The sequence below is a fragment of the Tachyglossus aculeatus genome, chromosome 4 (assembly GCF_015852505.1).
Source record: "Tachyglossus aculeatus isolate mTacAcu1 chromosome 4, mTacAcu1.pri, whole genome shotgun sequence".
In the NCBI taxonomy this organism is placed as follows: Eukaryota; Metazoa; Chordata; class Mammalia; order Monotremata; family Tachyglossidae; genus Tachyglossus; species Tachyglossus aculeatus.
Genome location: NC_052069.1, coordinates 75,009,653 through 75,026,880, shown reverse-complemented (window position 1 = coordinate 75,026,880; position 17,228 = coordinate 75,009,653). Strand labels below are relative to the sequence as shown.

The 17,228-nt window shown below is 40.9% G+C and overlaps 1 protein-coding gene across 1 annotated transcript in view; it reads left to right on the top strand.

Annotated features, from left to right (window-relative positions):
• Window positions 1-17,228, top strand: part of PKHD1L1 (PKHD1 like 1) — a 182,939-nt gene that overhangs the window by 76,073 nt on the left and 89,638 nt on the right. The window contains 9 exon segments of the mRNA XM_038745633.1: window positions 26-168; window positions 1,803-1,907; window positions 2,405-2,593; window positions 3,536-3,706; window positions 4,850-5,076; window positions 5,391-6,378; window positions 9,366-9,614; window positions 13,614-13,763; window positions 15,445-15,619. Coding sequence (XP_038601561.1) covers window positions 26-168; window positions 1,803-1,907; window positions 2,405-2,593; window positions 3,536-3,706; window positions 4,850-5,076; window positions 5,391-6,378; window positions 9,366-9,614; window positions 13,614-13,763; window positions 15,445-15,619 — 2,397 coding nt within the window.

Genomic DNA, 17,228 nt, shown 5'->3' with positions numbered 1-17,228 from the left:
TTAAAACTTTTATTTTCTTTTGTAGTGGAAAATTGAATGTTTCCATAGCATATGTTTTGCAAGTGACCAACATATTTCCTCAAAGAGGCTCATTATATGGTGGGACACAAATCACCATTGTGGGTTCTGGGTTCAGCACAATACCAAATGAAAACAGTGTGCTCTTTGGTAAGATTTTAATATCTTTGTATTAAGGAAAATTTTATATTTTCTCAAGTAGAATATAGCTGTGACAAACCTGAATGTTCAGTTACACACACATAAGAAACACAAATCCTTCATTTTTCAGTCAAATCTTATTGGTTCAGTCTTTTTAGACTGTGAGCCCACTGTTGGGTAGGGACTGTCTCTATATGTTGCCAATTTGTACTTCCCAAGTGCTTAGTACAGTGCTCTGCACATAGTAAGCACTCAATAAATGCGATTGATGATGATTGGTTCATTATTTTCTTTCTACACTAATGTTAGTGCTACCTCTGTGATAAAGTAAAATACAATGTCAAAGTGGCATTGAGAGGAATTCATTCAATTCATTCAGTTGTATTTGAGTGCTTACTATGTGCAGAGCACTGTACTAAGTACTTTGGAGAGTACATTAAAACAGTAAACAGTCACATTCCCTGCCCACAACAAATTTACAGTCTAGAGGGAGACAACATCAATATAAATAAATAAAATAAAATTACAGATATGTACATAAGTGCTGTGGGGTTCAGAGAGGGGAAGGGCAGAAGAAGCAAGTCAGGAGTGGGAAATGAGGAAAAGTGGGGCTTAGCCTGGGAAGGCCTCTTGGAGGAGATGTGCCTTCAATAATATTGCTTTGAAAGCAGGGAGAGTAATTGTCTGTTGGATTTGAGGAGGGGAGGGTGTTCTAGACGTTCATAAGCAGAACTCCTAGGGACTGGTGGTGAGACAGGCTAGATGGAATGCATTCCAGGCCAGAATCAGGATGTGAGTTGGGGTCATTGGTGAGACAGACTACATAGAGGCACAGTGAGAAGGGTAGCACTAGAGTAGTGAAGTGTGTGGGCTGGGTTGTAGAAGGAGAGAAGCGAGGGGAGGTAGGAGGGGGAAAGGTGGTGGAGTGCTTTAAAGCCAATGGTGAGGAGTTCTTGTCTGATGAGCAGGTGGATGGATGACCACTGGAGTTTTTTTAAGGAGCAGGGTGATATCTCCTGAACAATTTTATAGAAATATGATCCGGGCAGCAGAGTGAAGTATGGAGTGGAGTGGGGAAAGACAGGAGGCCGGGAGGTCAGCAAGGAGGCCGATCTAGTAATCCAGGTGGGACAGGATGAGTGATTGTAAAACATGGTAGCCGTTTGGATGGAGAGGAAAAGGTGGATTTTAACAATGTTGAGAAGATGGGACCGACAGGATTCAGTAATGGATTGAATATGTGGATTGAATGAGAGAGACAGGAGCCAAGGATAACTCCAAGATTATGGGCTTGTTAGGAAGGACAGTGGTTCCATCTACAGTGATGGGAAAGTCATGGGGGGGGACATGAGGACAAATAGAAATTGGAATGGGTCAAGAAGAGAACAGTGAAAATAAACAGAAAATAGCACATGGAAATCCCAAAGATGAATCATTGAATCCTTTAGTTCAGGAAAGTGGTTATCTCTAGTTAATATAGGAAGTAAATATGAGATATTTGGAGTTCATTTTTTGCAGTGTTATTCCTATACAGAATGGAAAAAAAATCAGTGTTGTATATATAGCAATTTCATAAGTCCAATTTTGTGAAAGCCTGAATATTTGACTGAATAAGTGATTTTTACTCATCTGACTCTTTCTAGGGTCATTCCCTTGCCACGTAACAACTTCTTCAGAGAATCTCATAAAATGTACTCTTCAATCAACAAGAAAGACGTTCAGAGTGACCAACAATGGAAAAGATTCAGGTAAACATTAAATAATGAAAATCTTTAAAATTACATAATTCTGTTCACTCAGAGAATTGGAAGTATTTAGTATTTTTGTTTCCTTTGAGTTACAAAGTTATCAAGTAGCTTGGCAAGATCACACAATGGTGTTTTCTTCACAGGACAGGCATTCTATTTGAAGGTCATTTTTCAATAGCCTGTGAGAATGTCCCAGCAATTGGTTTTATCTAAGTTCAAAATATCATCATCATCATCATCAATCGTATTTATTGAGCGCTTACTGTGTGCAGAGCACTGTACTAAGCGCTTGGGAAGTACAAGTTGGCAACATATAGAGACAGTCGCTACCCAACAGTGGGCTCACAGTCTAAAAGGATTTAATTGTACATATTACCAGGTTATGAAACTTAGAGAACATTATTTTCCAAGTTCTAACTCTTCAGTAAGATTTTTAAAGGCTTCTCTTATTTTGCTGAGTGTACTTGTTGGAATCATCTCTCTGGTTTTTGCCCCAGTGTATGGATTAGGATATGCATGGTTTCCAGCAGTCTTGGATGTATCTGTAGGAGACCAGGTGATATGGCAATGGCAAACTCAGCCTTTCATTAGAGGAGTAGGATATGGCGTTTTTTCTGTCTCCAGTCTTGGCAGCGTAATTTATGACGGCAAAGGATTTACTAGTGGAACCAGAAAAACAAAATCTGGTAAGTATGTTTTCCGTTTGCTAATTGGCATTGCCTCTCTTTCGGACAATGCAATTACCTTCGTATTTTGTGTATTTTAATATACATATTGTATATATCATATATATAATGTACATATATATAAGTGTGTACACACACACGCACATATCTCAAGCAACAGCTTGTTACACCTATTGTTTTGGTGTATTTATTTTAAATATCAAAGCAACAGAGATGATTTATCGTGTTCTAGGTAATGTACCTTTAATTTTATAATTGGTAATCAATCAATAAGTAGAATTTATTGATCCCCTACTATGCATTGAGCACTATACTAAGGCCTTAATATAGAGTCTCTCTCGAGAAATGTACAATCTAAATGGGAGAGACAGGGAGATATAAATTATTTATAAATAATGGAAGAAGGAATAAAATACATTTAAATAAACTATGTAAATGGCTTGTCAAGTTGGTATGTATCCACTTATGCCATGGAGAGTCACAAGGGGTCATTGGAAAGAAACATTAAGATTTTAGTAGTATTAATTCTATTTCAGAAAATTGAAAGTGAATTTTAAACTGTGACAAAGAAACCCTTTATAATTGGGTAAACTAATCCCTCAGCATCCATTAGGTCATTTGAGAGATAATAATAATTATCTTGATATTCAGTAAGTACTTATCATGTACTAATCACTGCAGTATCACTGCAGTGGATAAAAGAATCAAGTCAGACAAAGTCCTTGTCCCACGTGGGAGTCACAATCTAATTAGGAGGGAGAACATTTATTTTATTTCCATTTTACCGATGAGGAAATTGAGTCCCAAAGAAGTTTAAGTGACTTGCCCAAGGTCATGGAGCAGACCAATGGCAAAGCTGAGATTTGAATCCCAGTACCATGCTTTAACGATATATTGAGTTATGCATTTGTACTTTTTATCTTCATCTTTGTTTTGGGGCAGGTTCTTTTTCTTACCAGTTCACTTCACCAGGCATTTACTATTATAGCAGTGGATTCATTGATGATGCACAGTCCATTTTCCTTCAAGGAGTAATTAACGTTTTACCAAATGAAAACAGTCACATCCCACTGCACCTATTTATTGATGAAATTGAGGCAACATATGTTAAAGGTGAGAGAAATCAACCAACACATCTTAGTCTAATAATATATGGTGAGTTCACTGATACTAATGGTGATTCATTGCTAACTCCCTTTTGTCTTATCGGCAAAGTCATGTTGACTCCTTAACTTTTCATCAAAGGTTCCATTGATTTCTCTGTTATTTTTATCGGCTCCTCTTGTAGTCTCCTATTTTTCTACTTTTTTCATCTCTCGCTCCAATTTATACATCTCTATCAACAGTTTTCTTCAGACTGAATGATTTTCCAAGAATTCCCTGTTTCTGAACAGCACATACATGGAAATCAATAAGCCAGGAGTACACATTGAGTTTCCACTTCAGCGAAAGACTGAATAAGGGGGATGTTATCAAGAAAGTATATGACTCTCCTTTTAGAAATTTACTTTCTGAAGGAGGTTTGCATATAGGGGGTTAACATTTAGGAATAAGAGCCACTTTGATGGCAAGGATGAATATATATATATGTATATATATATATATTTCATATATATATGAAATCCTTAGGAAAACAATATGGTGTTTAAAATAGATGTTGAGATAATGTATATGGCAAATGAAAATTCCCTTACACAGGGGTGCCAATCTTTCTGCAATATTTAAATATTTAAATGTATATTTTAATTGAAGTGTATATATATGATATATCTATTGATCTCAGCATTTTGATACTTAGTATCTGGTGTATTACAAGCTAAGAAAAACAGAACCAGAGAAGAGAGTGGGTTTCTTCAATCTCTTCACTAATAATAATAATAATAATGATAATAATAATAATAATAATAATAATAATAATAATAATAATGGCATTTGTTAAGCACTTACTATGGGCCAAGCACTTTTCTAAGCAAGGTAATCAGGTTGTCCCACATGGGGCTCACAGTCTTAATCCCCATTTTACAGATGAGGTAACTGAGGCTCAGATAAGTTAAGTGACTTGCCCAAAGTCACACAACTGACAAGTGGCGGAGCCGGGATTAGAACCCATGATCTCTGACTCCCAAGCCCGCGCTCTTTCCATTGAGCCACACTGTTTCGAGAGTCAAAACTGGTATAAAAATAGATATAATGATTGCATATAAATGTATATATTTTAGAGTCACTCCTATCTCCTAACTTATCTTTTGCATTAAGGAGGACCAGAAATGTCACCCTTTGGAAGATCAGGGTCAGAGTGCCTTGAACCAGAGCCTTCATGTCCCCAACTTGTCAATGGGATACAGAATTCTCCTGGATTCTCCTTCAAGCTTTCAAGCTGTTCCTCCCCTTCCATCATCAATATTAGTCCATCCAGCGGAACAGTCAGAGACCTAATTACAATAACTGGAAGTGGCTTCAGTAATATCACAAGTGCTCATGAGGTAAGAACGATACACGATGAAAAGTTTTTTTGAGAGGGAAAAATAATGAGTTTATTATATGAGGATGTTTTTGGCGTAAACTTCGTAGCATCTTTTCGAGGCACAATATGACTGCCGCTTACCGAAGCCAACATGTAAGCTTGAAAAGTATATTTTGTCATAGGCTAGTTTTTGTATTATTTTGTTACAATGGGTATTGAAAACAAATTAAACTACAGTCTCTAATTTACAGATTATTTAGGTGTTCAAAGACATTTAAATTCTTATCATGGCTTAATAGGTGAGCAAGGATTCCATATTTATTTCATTTTCAGGTTACAATTGGTGGGCACCCCTGCATCACGAAAGGAGTCAGTGAAACTTCCATCATGTGCCAACTTGACCCACAGAACTCCATGGACGTAGGGATTGGGGAACTTGTCGCATTAACTGTCCACAACCTAGGTACCGCTATCAATACCTTGACCAACGAATTGGATCGCCGCTTCGTTCTTTTACCTCATGTTGACTCGGTGACTCCTATTGCTGGATCAACCACGGGAATGACCCGAGTGACCGTACGAGGCTCAGGATTTGCAGCCTCTCTCGGCGATATAAAAATCACGATGGGAGATTTTCCATGTAGAGTTTGGTCGGCAAACTATGTGACTATTGAATGCGAGACTTCTCCTGCTCCTGCACATCTTGGAGACGTAAACGTTCGGATACGAGATGTCCCTGCCCGGTGCCAAGGGGCCTGCAGCTTTTCATATCTGGATGGAATTGCCCCTTCTATAACAACAGTGAACCCAGTCGTCTTACAGACTTCACCTACAGAGGTTCTTATTGAAGGGGAAGGATTTGGAACCATCTTGGAGGATATTGCTGTTTACATAGGAAACATTCAGTTCACAGCTGCGAGTGTTAATGAAAAGAACATCACCGTTATTGTGACCGCTGTCCCAGCTGGAAGTTATCCACTTTGTGTTGTGGTGACCACAAAAGGTCGGGCATCTGGAAACTTTGCAATCATCAGTCCTGCAGTGGCATCGCTTTCCCCGACTTCTGGAAGCCTCAGGGGTGGAACCGTTCTGATTATCACAGGCAATGGGTTCTGTCCAGGCAATACAACGGTGACCATCGGAAGCATTCCCCGTCTAATTGTGTCAGTTACTTGTGATGAAGTTCAGTGTCTTTCATCAGCAGGAGCAGCTTCAACTGTGCTTGTGGAGATTGTTGTTAACTCTGTCGTTTATCCACCTTTGACTTTCACCTATGCACTTGAGGCTACACCGTTTCTTAAAGAAGTTATCCCAGCCAGAGGTAAGGTAAAGTTATACCCCACGATATTGCAGAGTGGAATGGGGTTGGAGGCGTAGGGAGAGCAATCCCCTAGCAGACCACCACTATTTGTTTCTCCCAATTCCGCTATGGTCCGTCACCTGATCCATTACTGTCACTTTGGAGTGAAGGAGTTGGGCTGCAAGCCAGCACATCGGTAGTGGCCCGGCAGGTCGAGGTGTAGGTGGTGATGTCTGCCTAGTAGGTCGCATCTAAAGTTAGAATAGGGGAAAGCCTTTGGAGTCAGAGGTCATGGGCTCCAATCCCGGCTCTGCCCCTTGTCAGCTGTGTGACTTTGGGCAAGTCACTTAACTTCTCTGTGCCTGTTACCTCATTTGTAAAATGGGGATGAAGACTGTGAGCCCCACGTGGGACAACCTGATCACCTTGCATCCCCCCAGCGCTTAGAACAGTGCTTTGACCATTGTAAGCGCTTAATAAATGCCATTTAAAAAAAAGAAAGTACCAAAATACTGTCCTAGGCATTACATAGGGAATTTGGGTGAAGAGAGAAAGTGAGAAGTTTCCCAGAATAGAAGAGGAAAGGTGGAGAAGGAATCTGATTTGGGATTTGATTTATGAGTACTGATTGGCTATAATATAGAAGGCAGAGCATGTGAATGCTGGAGCAAGTTGGCAAACGTGTAGGATGTATTGCTTAGTTTTACATCGGTTGCTTGTATCCAACCTGTACTTTTTCATTTGCAGTTTGGCAGTCCTGATGTCAGATTTTCTGATACTGCAGTGATATTCAGGGGAGGGTGAATGATGTATAGGTGGAATGAATTTGGTTATTCTAAATTGCTAACATTACTCGAATATTTACAGATGAGGTAACTGAGGCCTCAACTGAATATATAAATTGATATATTTATAATTCTTCAGAAATGTCTTATGCTTTACTACTACTAATGATAATAATAATAATAATGATAATAATAACAATAACGTATTTTAAGCATTTACTAGTTGTCAAGCCTAACTAAGCCCTGGAGCAGATATAAGATACTTCAGTTGCACACAAACCCTGCCCCTCACCAAACTCACTGTCCAAGTAGAAGGGAGAACAGATATTGAACCCCCATTTTACAGAGAAGGAAACTGAGACACAGAGAAGTTAAGTGATTTGCCCAAGGCCATACAGCAGGCAAGTGACAGAGTTGGGATTAGAACCTAGGTCCTCCGATGCCCAGGCTCTATCTACTAGGCAAACTTGCTTTTCTTTCTATATTTTGTGACCCATTTTTTAAATGTATAAAATATAGCGCTCCTTTAGTCTCAGAATATAAATAAAGAAGTCTATCAATTAAAATACGGTATAGGCCCTAGTGACCCATTTTTTAAAAAGTATAAAATATAGCACTCCTTTAGTCTCAGAATATAAAGAAGTCTATCAATTAAAATATGGTAAAGGCCTTAGTTCACCCGTAGTGCTATTTTCCAGCAGCGTGGCTCAGTGGAAAGAGCCCGGGCTTTGGAGTCAGGGGTCATGGGTTCAAATTCCGGCTCTGCCAATTGTCAGCTGTGTGACTTTGGGCAAGTCACTTCACTTCTCTGTGCCTCAGTTCCCTCATCTGTAAAATGGGGATTAAGACTGTGAGCCCCCCATGGGACACCTGATCTCCTTGTAACCTCCCCAGCACTTAGAACACTGCTTTGCACATAGTAAGTGCTTAATAAATGCCATCATTATTATTATTATTATTTTCCAAGATAATATTTTTAGGGTATTAGGGACCATCATCATCATCATCATCAGTCGTATTTATTGAGCGCTTACTATGTGCAGAGCACTGTACTAAGTGCTTGGGAAGTACAAATTGGCAACATATAGAGACAGTCCCTACCCAACAGTGGGCTCACAGTCTAAAAGGGGGAGACAGAGAACAAAACCAAACATACTAACAAAATAAAATAAATAGAATAGATATGTACAAGTAAAATAAATAAATAAATAGAGTAATAAATATGTACAAACATATATACATATATACAGATGCTGTGGGGACCATTCTTCTAACAGTGCACATCTGGCACAGTGGATACAGTACAGGCCTGGGAGTTAGAGTGTCATGGGTTCTAATCATAGCTCTGCCAGTAGTCTTCTGTGTGACCTTGGGCAAGTCACTTCACTTCTCTGTGCCTCAGTTCCCTCATCAAATGGGGATTGAGACTGTGAGCCCCTTGTGAGCCCACTGTTGGGTAGGGACTGTCTCTATATGTTGCCAACTTGTACTTCCCAAGCGCTTAGTACAGTGCTCTGCACACAGTAGACGCTCAATAAATACGATTGATGATGATGATGATGGGGACTGTGTCCAACCTGATTTGCTTGTTTCCTCCCCAGTGCTTAATACAGTGCCTGGCACATACTAAGTACCATACAGATTATTATTATTATTATCATTAGAACAAATGCAATGCTCAAAGAAATGATAGTGTGCCTGGACATGGCATCAGTCAAGTCATGTGTACTCTAATGAGGGTTTTCCTTTAAGTGTAAACCTTTAAGAGTTTTCCTTGAACGTAAGTGCTCAATAAATATGAATGAATGAATGCAGCATGGCTCAGTGGAAAGAGCAAGGGCTTGGGAGTCAGAGGTCATGGGTTCTAATCCCGGCTCCCCCACATGTCTGCTGTGTCACCTTGGGCAAGTCACTTAACTTCTCTGAGCCTCAGTTACCTCATCTGTAAAATGGGGATTAAGACTGTGAGCCCCACATGGGACAATCTGATCACGTTGCATCCTCCCCAGTGCTTAGAACAGTGCTTCGCACATAGTAAGTGCTTAACAAATGCCATTATTATTATTATTATTTACCCTAAGATCATCAAATACACCCTTTTCATATCGTAGATTAACTCAGTGTATATGCATGTGTTTAGTTCAGTACTGACAAATGTGCGCCTGTCAGAATGTGTGTTTATATATCATAACAATATATAAATAACACCTTTTTATCTTAAAGGACTACCTGGAACAAAGATTCAAATCACTGGATCATCTTTTGGTTTCGACATCTCCAAGATTTTGGTAACAATAGATGGTATTCCGTGTAATGTCACTAGTGTGAATGACAGCCTCTTGCAGTGTACTGTTGGAAAACATGCTGGTGGAATTTTTCCTGTTTTTCTACATCATTTGACAAAAGGTTATGCGGAATCCACTGCTATCTTCGAGTATCCACTGACTATAGAAAATATTCTTCCAAAAGAAGGTATTCATAAGATATTCATAATCATATTCATAATTATGAATAAGGTGTTCATAATCCCCTTTTAGACTGTGAGCCCACTGTTGGGCAGGGACTGTCTCTATATGTTGCCAACTTGTACTTCCCAAGCGCTTAGTACAGTGCTCTGCACACAGTAAGCGCTCAATAAATACGATTGATTGATTGATTGATTTCGGGAAATTCAAAGTTTAGCTATTTGGATGTGTTGGTGTTTATGATGGGTCTAAATGATGATGATGGTATTTGTTAAGCGCTTATTATGTGCCCAGCACTGTTCTAAGCACTGGGGAAGATACAAGGTAATCAGTTTGTCCCATATGGGGCTCACAGTCTTAATCCTCATTTTACAGATGAGGTAACTGAGCACAGAGAAGTTAGGTGGCTTGCCCAAGGTCACACAGCAGACATGTGGCAGAGCTGGGGTTAGAACCCACATCCTCTGACTCCCAAGCCCGTTCTCTTCCCATTAAGCCACGCTGTAAATGACATCAGAGAAACATTAGATGTAAATGACATTAGAGAAGCGTAGCTCAGTGGAAAGAGCACCAGCTTTGGAGTTAGAGGTCATGGGTTCAAATCCCTGCTCTGCCAACTGTCAGCTGTGTGACTTTGGGCAAGTCGCTTAACTTCTCTGTGTCTCAGGTACCTCATCTGTAAAATGGGGATTAAAAACTGTGAGCCCACCGTGGGACAATCTGATCACCTTGTAACCTCCCCAGTGCTTAGAACAGTGCTTTGCACATAGTAAGTGCTTAACAAATACCATTAGAGAAGCAGCGTGGCTCAGTGGAAAGAACATGGGCTTTGGAGTCAGAGGTCATGAGTTCCAATCCTGGCTCCACCACAAGTCTGCTGTGTGACCTTGGGCAAGTCACTTAACTTCTCAGAGCCTCAGTTACCTCATCTGTAAAATGGGGATGATGACTGTGAGCCCCATGTGGGACAACCTAATCACCTTGTATCCCCCCCAGTGCTTAGAACAGTGCTTTGCACATAGTAAGTACTTAACAAATGCCATTATTATTATTATTATTATTAGGGAAGCAGCATGGCTCAGTGGAAAGAGCCCAGGCTTTGGAGTCAGAGGTCATGGGCTCAAATCCCGGCTCTGCCAATTGTCAGCTGTGTGACTTTGGGCAAGTCACTAAACTTCTCTGTGCCTCAGTTACCTCATCTGTAAAATGGGGATTAAGACTGTGAGCCCCCGTGGGACAACCTGATCACTTTGTAACCTCCCCAGCGCTTAGAACAGTGCTTCGCACAAAGTAAGTGCTTAATAAATGCCATCATTATCATTATTACTATTATTATCAACAGTAATATTTTCCTGAGCTGCAATATCTAGGCATTTTGATTAAGTAAATTTTGGAAGCAGTTTATTTCAGTCCCAACTGAGAACTTTTTTTATGGTACTTGTTAATTGCCTACTATGAGCCAAGCACTGTACTAGTAGCGGTAGATATAAGATAATGAAGTTGGACACAGTCCCTGCTCTTTCCACTAGACCATACCGTTTCTCTTTTTCCAGGAAGTCCTTAGGATTTATTGGAAACTCCAAAACCTGTTATTCATTGCAGCTTTGTCTTACAATCAAGATTTGCCTTTGTTATTAGAAACATCCAGTGTTGATAACTAGTCTTTAGTGGTAATAGTGATAGTAGTGATGGTATTTGTTAAGCGCTTACTATGTGCAAAGCACTGTTCTAAGCGCTGGGGAGGTTACAAAGTGATCAGGTTGTCCCACGGGGGGCTCACAGTCTTAATCCCCATTTTACAGATGCGGTAACTGAGGCACAGAGAAGTTAAGTGACTTGCCCAAAGTCACCCAGCTGACGATTGGCAGAGCGGGGATTTGAACCCATGACCTCTGACTCCAAAGCCCGGGCTCTTTCCACTGAGCCATGCTGCTTCCCGCTACTAATGATTAGTGTTACTAATCTGTAAGAAAAGTAGTAATAGCAGTAGCAGCGGCAATAGTATGTAGTAATAGTAGCAGTGGTTCATAGGATTTATTGACAACATACTGAATGCAATGCATTCTGCTAAGTGCTTGGGAAAGTATGGAAGAATTACAAGACACATTCCTTATCCATAAGTAACTCCAACAGGGAAGGCAGACCTTGAAATATTCTCAAGCAGAGGAATCTCGAAGCCAATGATTGCTTGATGTTGAGGGAGATAGGTAGCAATTAGATGCTTCAAAGACCGTAAGTCCTTCTAGACTGTAAGCTCCTTGAGGGCAGAGAATATCTATGGAACCATAGGCCTGGGATTCAGGAGGTGATGGGTTCTACTCCCAGCTCTGCTACTTATCTGCCGTATGGCCTTGGGCGAGTCACTTCTTCACTGTGCCTCAGTTACCTCATCTGTAAAATGAGGATTAAGACTGTGAGCCCCCTGCGGGACATGGACTATGTCCAGCCCGATTTGCTTGTATCCACCACAGCGCTTTAGTACAGTTACTGGCACATAGTAAGTACTTAATAATAATAATAATAATGGTATTTGTTAAGCGCTTTCTATGTGCAAAGCACTGTTCTAAGCGCTGGGGAGGTTACAAGGTGATCAGGTTGTCCCACGGGGGGCTCACAGTTTTAATCCCCATTTTACAGAGGAGGTAACTGAGGCACAGAGAAGTTAAGTGACTTGCCCAAAGTCACGCAGCTGACAGTTGGTGGAGCTGGAATTTGAACCCATGACCTCTGGCTCCAAAGCCCGTGCTCTTTCCACTGAGCCACAATACCATTATTATTATTATCATTATTATTATTTGGTTGATTGAAGGTGTTTCAGAGAAATGAGCAAGCAATCATGTTTATTGTGCACTTACTATGTGCAGAGCACTGTACTAAGCACTTGGGAGAGTACAATACAACAGAATTAGCAGACAGTTCCCTCCATAAAGTGTAGCAGTGTGTGGTACGGGGAGAGGCTGGAGGCAGGGATGCCAACCAGGAGGCCGAGACAAGGTCCTGTAATCTGGACCATGATGGTGGCTATTTGAAGGAATGGATTTGAGAAATGTTTCAGAGGAAGAATTGGTAAGATTTAGCAATTGCTTTGATCTTTTTGAGAAGCAGCGTGGCTCAGTGGAAAGAGCACGGGCTTTGGAGTCAGAGGTCATGGGTTCGAATCCTGGCTCTGCCACATGTCTGCTGTGTGACCTTGGGCAAGCCACTTAACTTCTCTGAGCCTCAGTTACCTCATCTGTAAAATGGGGATTAAGACTATGAGCCCCCCATGGGACAATCTGATCACCCCAGCTCTTAGAACAGTGCTTTGCACATAGTAAGTGCTTAACAAATGTCATAATTATTACTATTATTATTATGTGAGGGCTCTGAGACAGTGAGGAGTTAAGGGTAATGCCAGTGCCACGAACTTCAGGGACAGGGAGAATGGTGAAGTTGTCAACAGAAATAGAAAAGTTGTAAGGAAGGCTGGATTTAGGTGGAAAGATGAGAAGTTCAGCTTTGGACTTTTTTTGTTGTTTTTTCTTTGTTTTTAGTGGTATTTAAGTGTAATTAAGTGTCAGGCACTATACCAAGCATGAGGAAGTATACAAGATGGTAAGGTTGGACACAGTCCCTGTCCCACATGGGGTTCACAATCTTTTTTTTTTATTGTATTTGTTTAGCACTTACTCTGTGTCTGGCACTGCTGTAAGCACTGGGGTAAGTATGAATTTACCAGGTTGGACACAGCCAGGGGTTCACAAGAGGTTCACAGTCTAAGTAGGAGGGAGTGCAGTTGAGGAAACCGAGAAACACAGAGAAGTTAGGTGATTTGCCCAAGGTCACACAGCAATCAATGGGCAGAGCTGGGGTTAGAATCCCAGTCCTCTGACACCCAGACCATGCTCTTTCCACTACGTCCTGCTGCTTCTGACGTGTTGTTTTTCTTCCTGCCTCGATTAATTTTCACCAATAGGCAATTCATGTTTTATTATAGTCAGCCTCCTTTTTCATTTTGTATCCACAGGCAGTTTTGGTGGAGGTCTAACAATGACCATCATAGGCTGTGGATTTGATCCACAAAAATCAGTGGTTTGGGTTTGTAATTCAGATTGCAAAGTAGACAGACAACGGTCTGAGTCCGGTACCTTATTCTGTGAAGTGCCACTGAATAACGGTAAGTTGTGACAAAGGATAATGATAAGTCAATAATCAAGAGGCATGAGGAATCCTAGATCTCAGCTCCCAAACCTAAGAGAAATTTAAAAAAATGATAGTGGCCAAAGGGATGTTCCACTATAATAATGTTGAACTGTATTTTTAAGTACTGATGTCTAAAATGACAACCTTTTTCTGAACTTTTTTTTATTTTTCATCGACCCCAATGCTTAGTACAGTGCTTTTCACATAGTAAGTGTTCAATATATACCATTGGTTGATTGACTGATGAAAGATTTGCAAGACTTGTAGAGTTGATTGCTTTTCAGGAGTTAGTTTAAAGTCTTGTTTGCTTAGTATTTAAATGTATTTTAGGCCTATAATCTCAAGAACTGGATTACAAATCTCAGCCAGACTCCCCTACCTCAGATCCACATATGATCTCCTTCAGAAATTTAAGGAGTGACCAGAATGAGAGACTAGGAAGCTCGCTTCTCTCCCGACCAGGGTTTACTGCTCCTATGCCGAGGAGCAGTGTTGCCAAGTGGAAAGAGCACGGGCCTGGGAATCAGGTGAATTGGGTTCTAAACTCAGATCTGATAATCGCCTGCTGTGTGACCTTGGACAAGTCACTTAACTTCTCCGTGCCCCAGTTTCCTCATCTGTAAAATGGTGATTCATTTTCTCCCTCCTGCTTAGACTGGGAGCCCCATTTGGGACAGGGACTGTGTCTGACCTGATTATTGTTTATCTACCCCAGAGGTTAGAACAATGCTTGACGTGTAGTAAGTGCTTTACAAGTACGACAATAAGCATGGTATTTGTGCCAAGCACTATACTAAGCACTGGGGTAGATGCAAGATAATTGGGTTAGACACAGTCTCTGCCCCACATGGGGCTCATGGCATAAGGGGGATGGGGAACTGGTATTGAATCCCCATTTTACAGATGAGAAAACTGAGGCACAGAGAAGTTAAATGACTTGCCTAAGGTCACACAGAAGGCAAGTGGTAGAACAGTATTAGAACCTGTTCCCCAGAATCCCAGGCCCATGTTTTTTCCACAAAGCCTCACTACTTCTCTACCATCATCATCAATCGTATTTATTGAGCGCTTACTGTGTGCAGAGCACTGTACTAAGTGCTTGGGAAGTACAAGTTGGTAACATATAGAGACAGTCCCTACCCAGCAGTGGGCTCTACCAGACAGTAGGAATAACTCTGTACTCCCTTGGAGCTTCTGGAAGGAGCAGAGGCACCATTTTACAGTATCTGATCAATCAATCAGTTAAACGATTGTATTTACTGAGTGCTTGCTGTGTGCAGAGCAGTTTGGTGTTCTTTAAAACAAAATGAGAAGTTAAGAACTCTAGATTACGATATCTAGCTGAACTGAAATACCCATTCTCCTTTTGAGAATTTGGAGCCTCCAAATTTGAATTAGGGATTTGAATAAGTCCACTTTGTATTTAAGGCCCAAGTAGTATCAATTACTAAAACAAGGCTAATGTTCGCATGTAGGTGGAACAGATTTTTATCATACTGAGCATTCCAAAGACAGGAAGCATTTCTACACTTTTTCAGTATGAGTTCACTCAGAAATATCCACTAATTTTTAATGACCCTTTCACTCGTTCTTCAAAGGGGTGTAGGCCTTCTGAAAAGTCTAACCGTAGCATCCCATGTGCTCCCTTCTCTTAGGGAGTGGCCCTCACCATATTTGTGAAGTGACAGTTGCCAATGGGAAGGATTTGTCCCAATTAAATGCCGCTTTTACGTACACCTCATTACTGACTCCAATCATCACTTCCGTGGCTCCTCGGAAAGGAGGAACGGCAGGGGGCACGAGACTTACAATCACGGGATCCGGATTCGGGTACTACCCTTATACCCACTGAACCTCCATCGCATCTAACTCACTACGAACTCCTTGCTCATGTCCTGCTTCCAGCCTGGAACTCCCTCCCCCGTTATATCTGACAATCAGTCGGTGCCAATAAGTGCCAATTGTCAGCTGTGTGACTCTGGGCAAGTCACTTAACTTCTCTGTGCCTCAGTTACCTCATCTGTAAAATGGGGATTAAGACTGTGAGCCCTGCATGGTACAACCTGATCACCTTGTATCCTCCCCAGTGCTTAGAACAGTGCTTTGCACATAGTAACCACTTAACAAATGCCATCATCATCATCACTCTCCCCACCTTTAAATCATTATTAAAATCGCATCTTCTCCAAGAGGCCTTTCCTAAATCCTCATTTCCCTCTACCCTCTCTCTCCCCTTTTTTAATGGCATTTATTAAGTGCTTACTATGTGCAAAGCACTGTTCTAAGCCTTGGGGAGGTTACAAGGTGATCAGGTTGTCCCTCAGGGGGCTCACAGTCTTAATCCCCATTTTACAGATGAGGTAACTGAGGTGCAGGTGAGTTAAGTGACTTGCCCAAAGTCACACAGTTGACAGTTGGCAGAGCTGGGATTCAAACCCATGACCTCTGACTCCAAAGCCCATGCTCTTTCCACTGAGCCACGCTGCTTCTCTGTATTGCATTCTGCTTCTCTGCTTCCCTTCTGCATTGCCCTTACATTTCTATTTGTGCCCTTTATTCACTCACCCCTCCACCCCACAGCATTTATGTACATATTATTATTATTATTATTATTATTATTATTATTATTGTATTTGTTAAGCACTTACTGTGTGCCCAGCACTGTTCTAAGAGCTGAGGTAGATACAAGGTAATCAAGTTGTCCCACATGGGGCTCACAGTCTCAATCCCCATTTTATAGATGAGGTAACCAAGGCACAGAGAAGTTAAGTGACTTGCCCAGGGTCACACTTCAGACAAGTTACAGAGCTGGGATTAGAACCCATGACCTCTGGCTCCCAAGCCCGTGTTCTTGCCACTAGGCCATGCTGCTTTTCAGTGACTTATCTGTCCTTTATATTAATGTTTGTTTTCATTAATACTCTAGACTGTAATTAATCCTCTAGACTGTAAGCTCCTTGAAGGTCAGGTATGTGTCTAACAACTCTATTGTATTGTACTCTCCAAAGCACTTAGTACAGTTACAGTGCTCTGCACATAATATATGCTCAATAAATGCATTTGTTCGAGTACATGGATATTGATAGTACTGTGAATTTATATACTCCAACACCTGCGTTTATCTTACCTCATACAATGGGCTAAGTATTAACATTACCATGAGCTACATTAATCATTGGCCAAAAAATGATTTAAAAAATTAGAAAACAATATCAAAAGTAGTACTAGACTTGCAGGAGCTTAGTGCTTGAGGCTATCAGATACCCAGTAACTGAAAACTAATGATAATTATGGTATTTGGTAAACACTTACTATATGCTGAGCACTGTTCTAAGTGCTGGGGTAGATACAAGGTAATCAGGTTGTCCCTTAAGGAACTCACAGTTTTAATTCCCATTTTACAGATGAGGTAACTGAGGCACAGAAAAGTTAAGCAGCT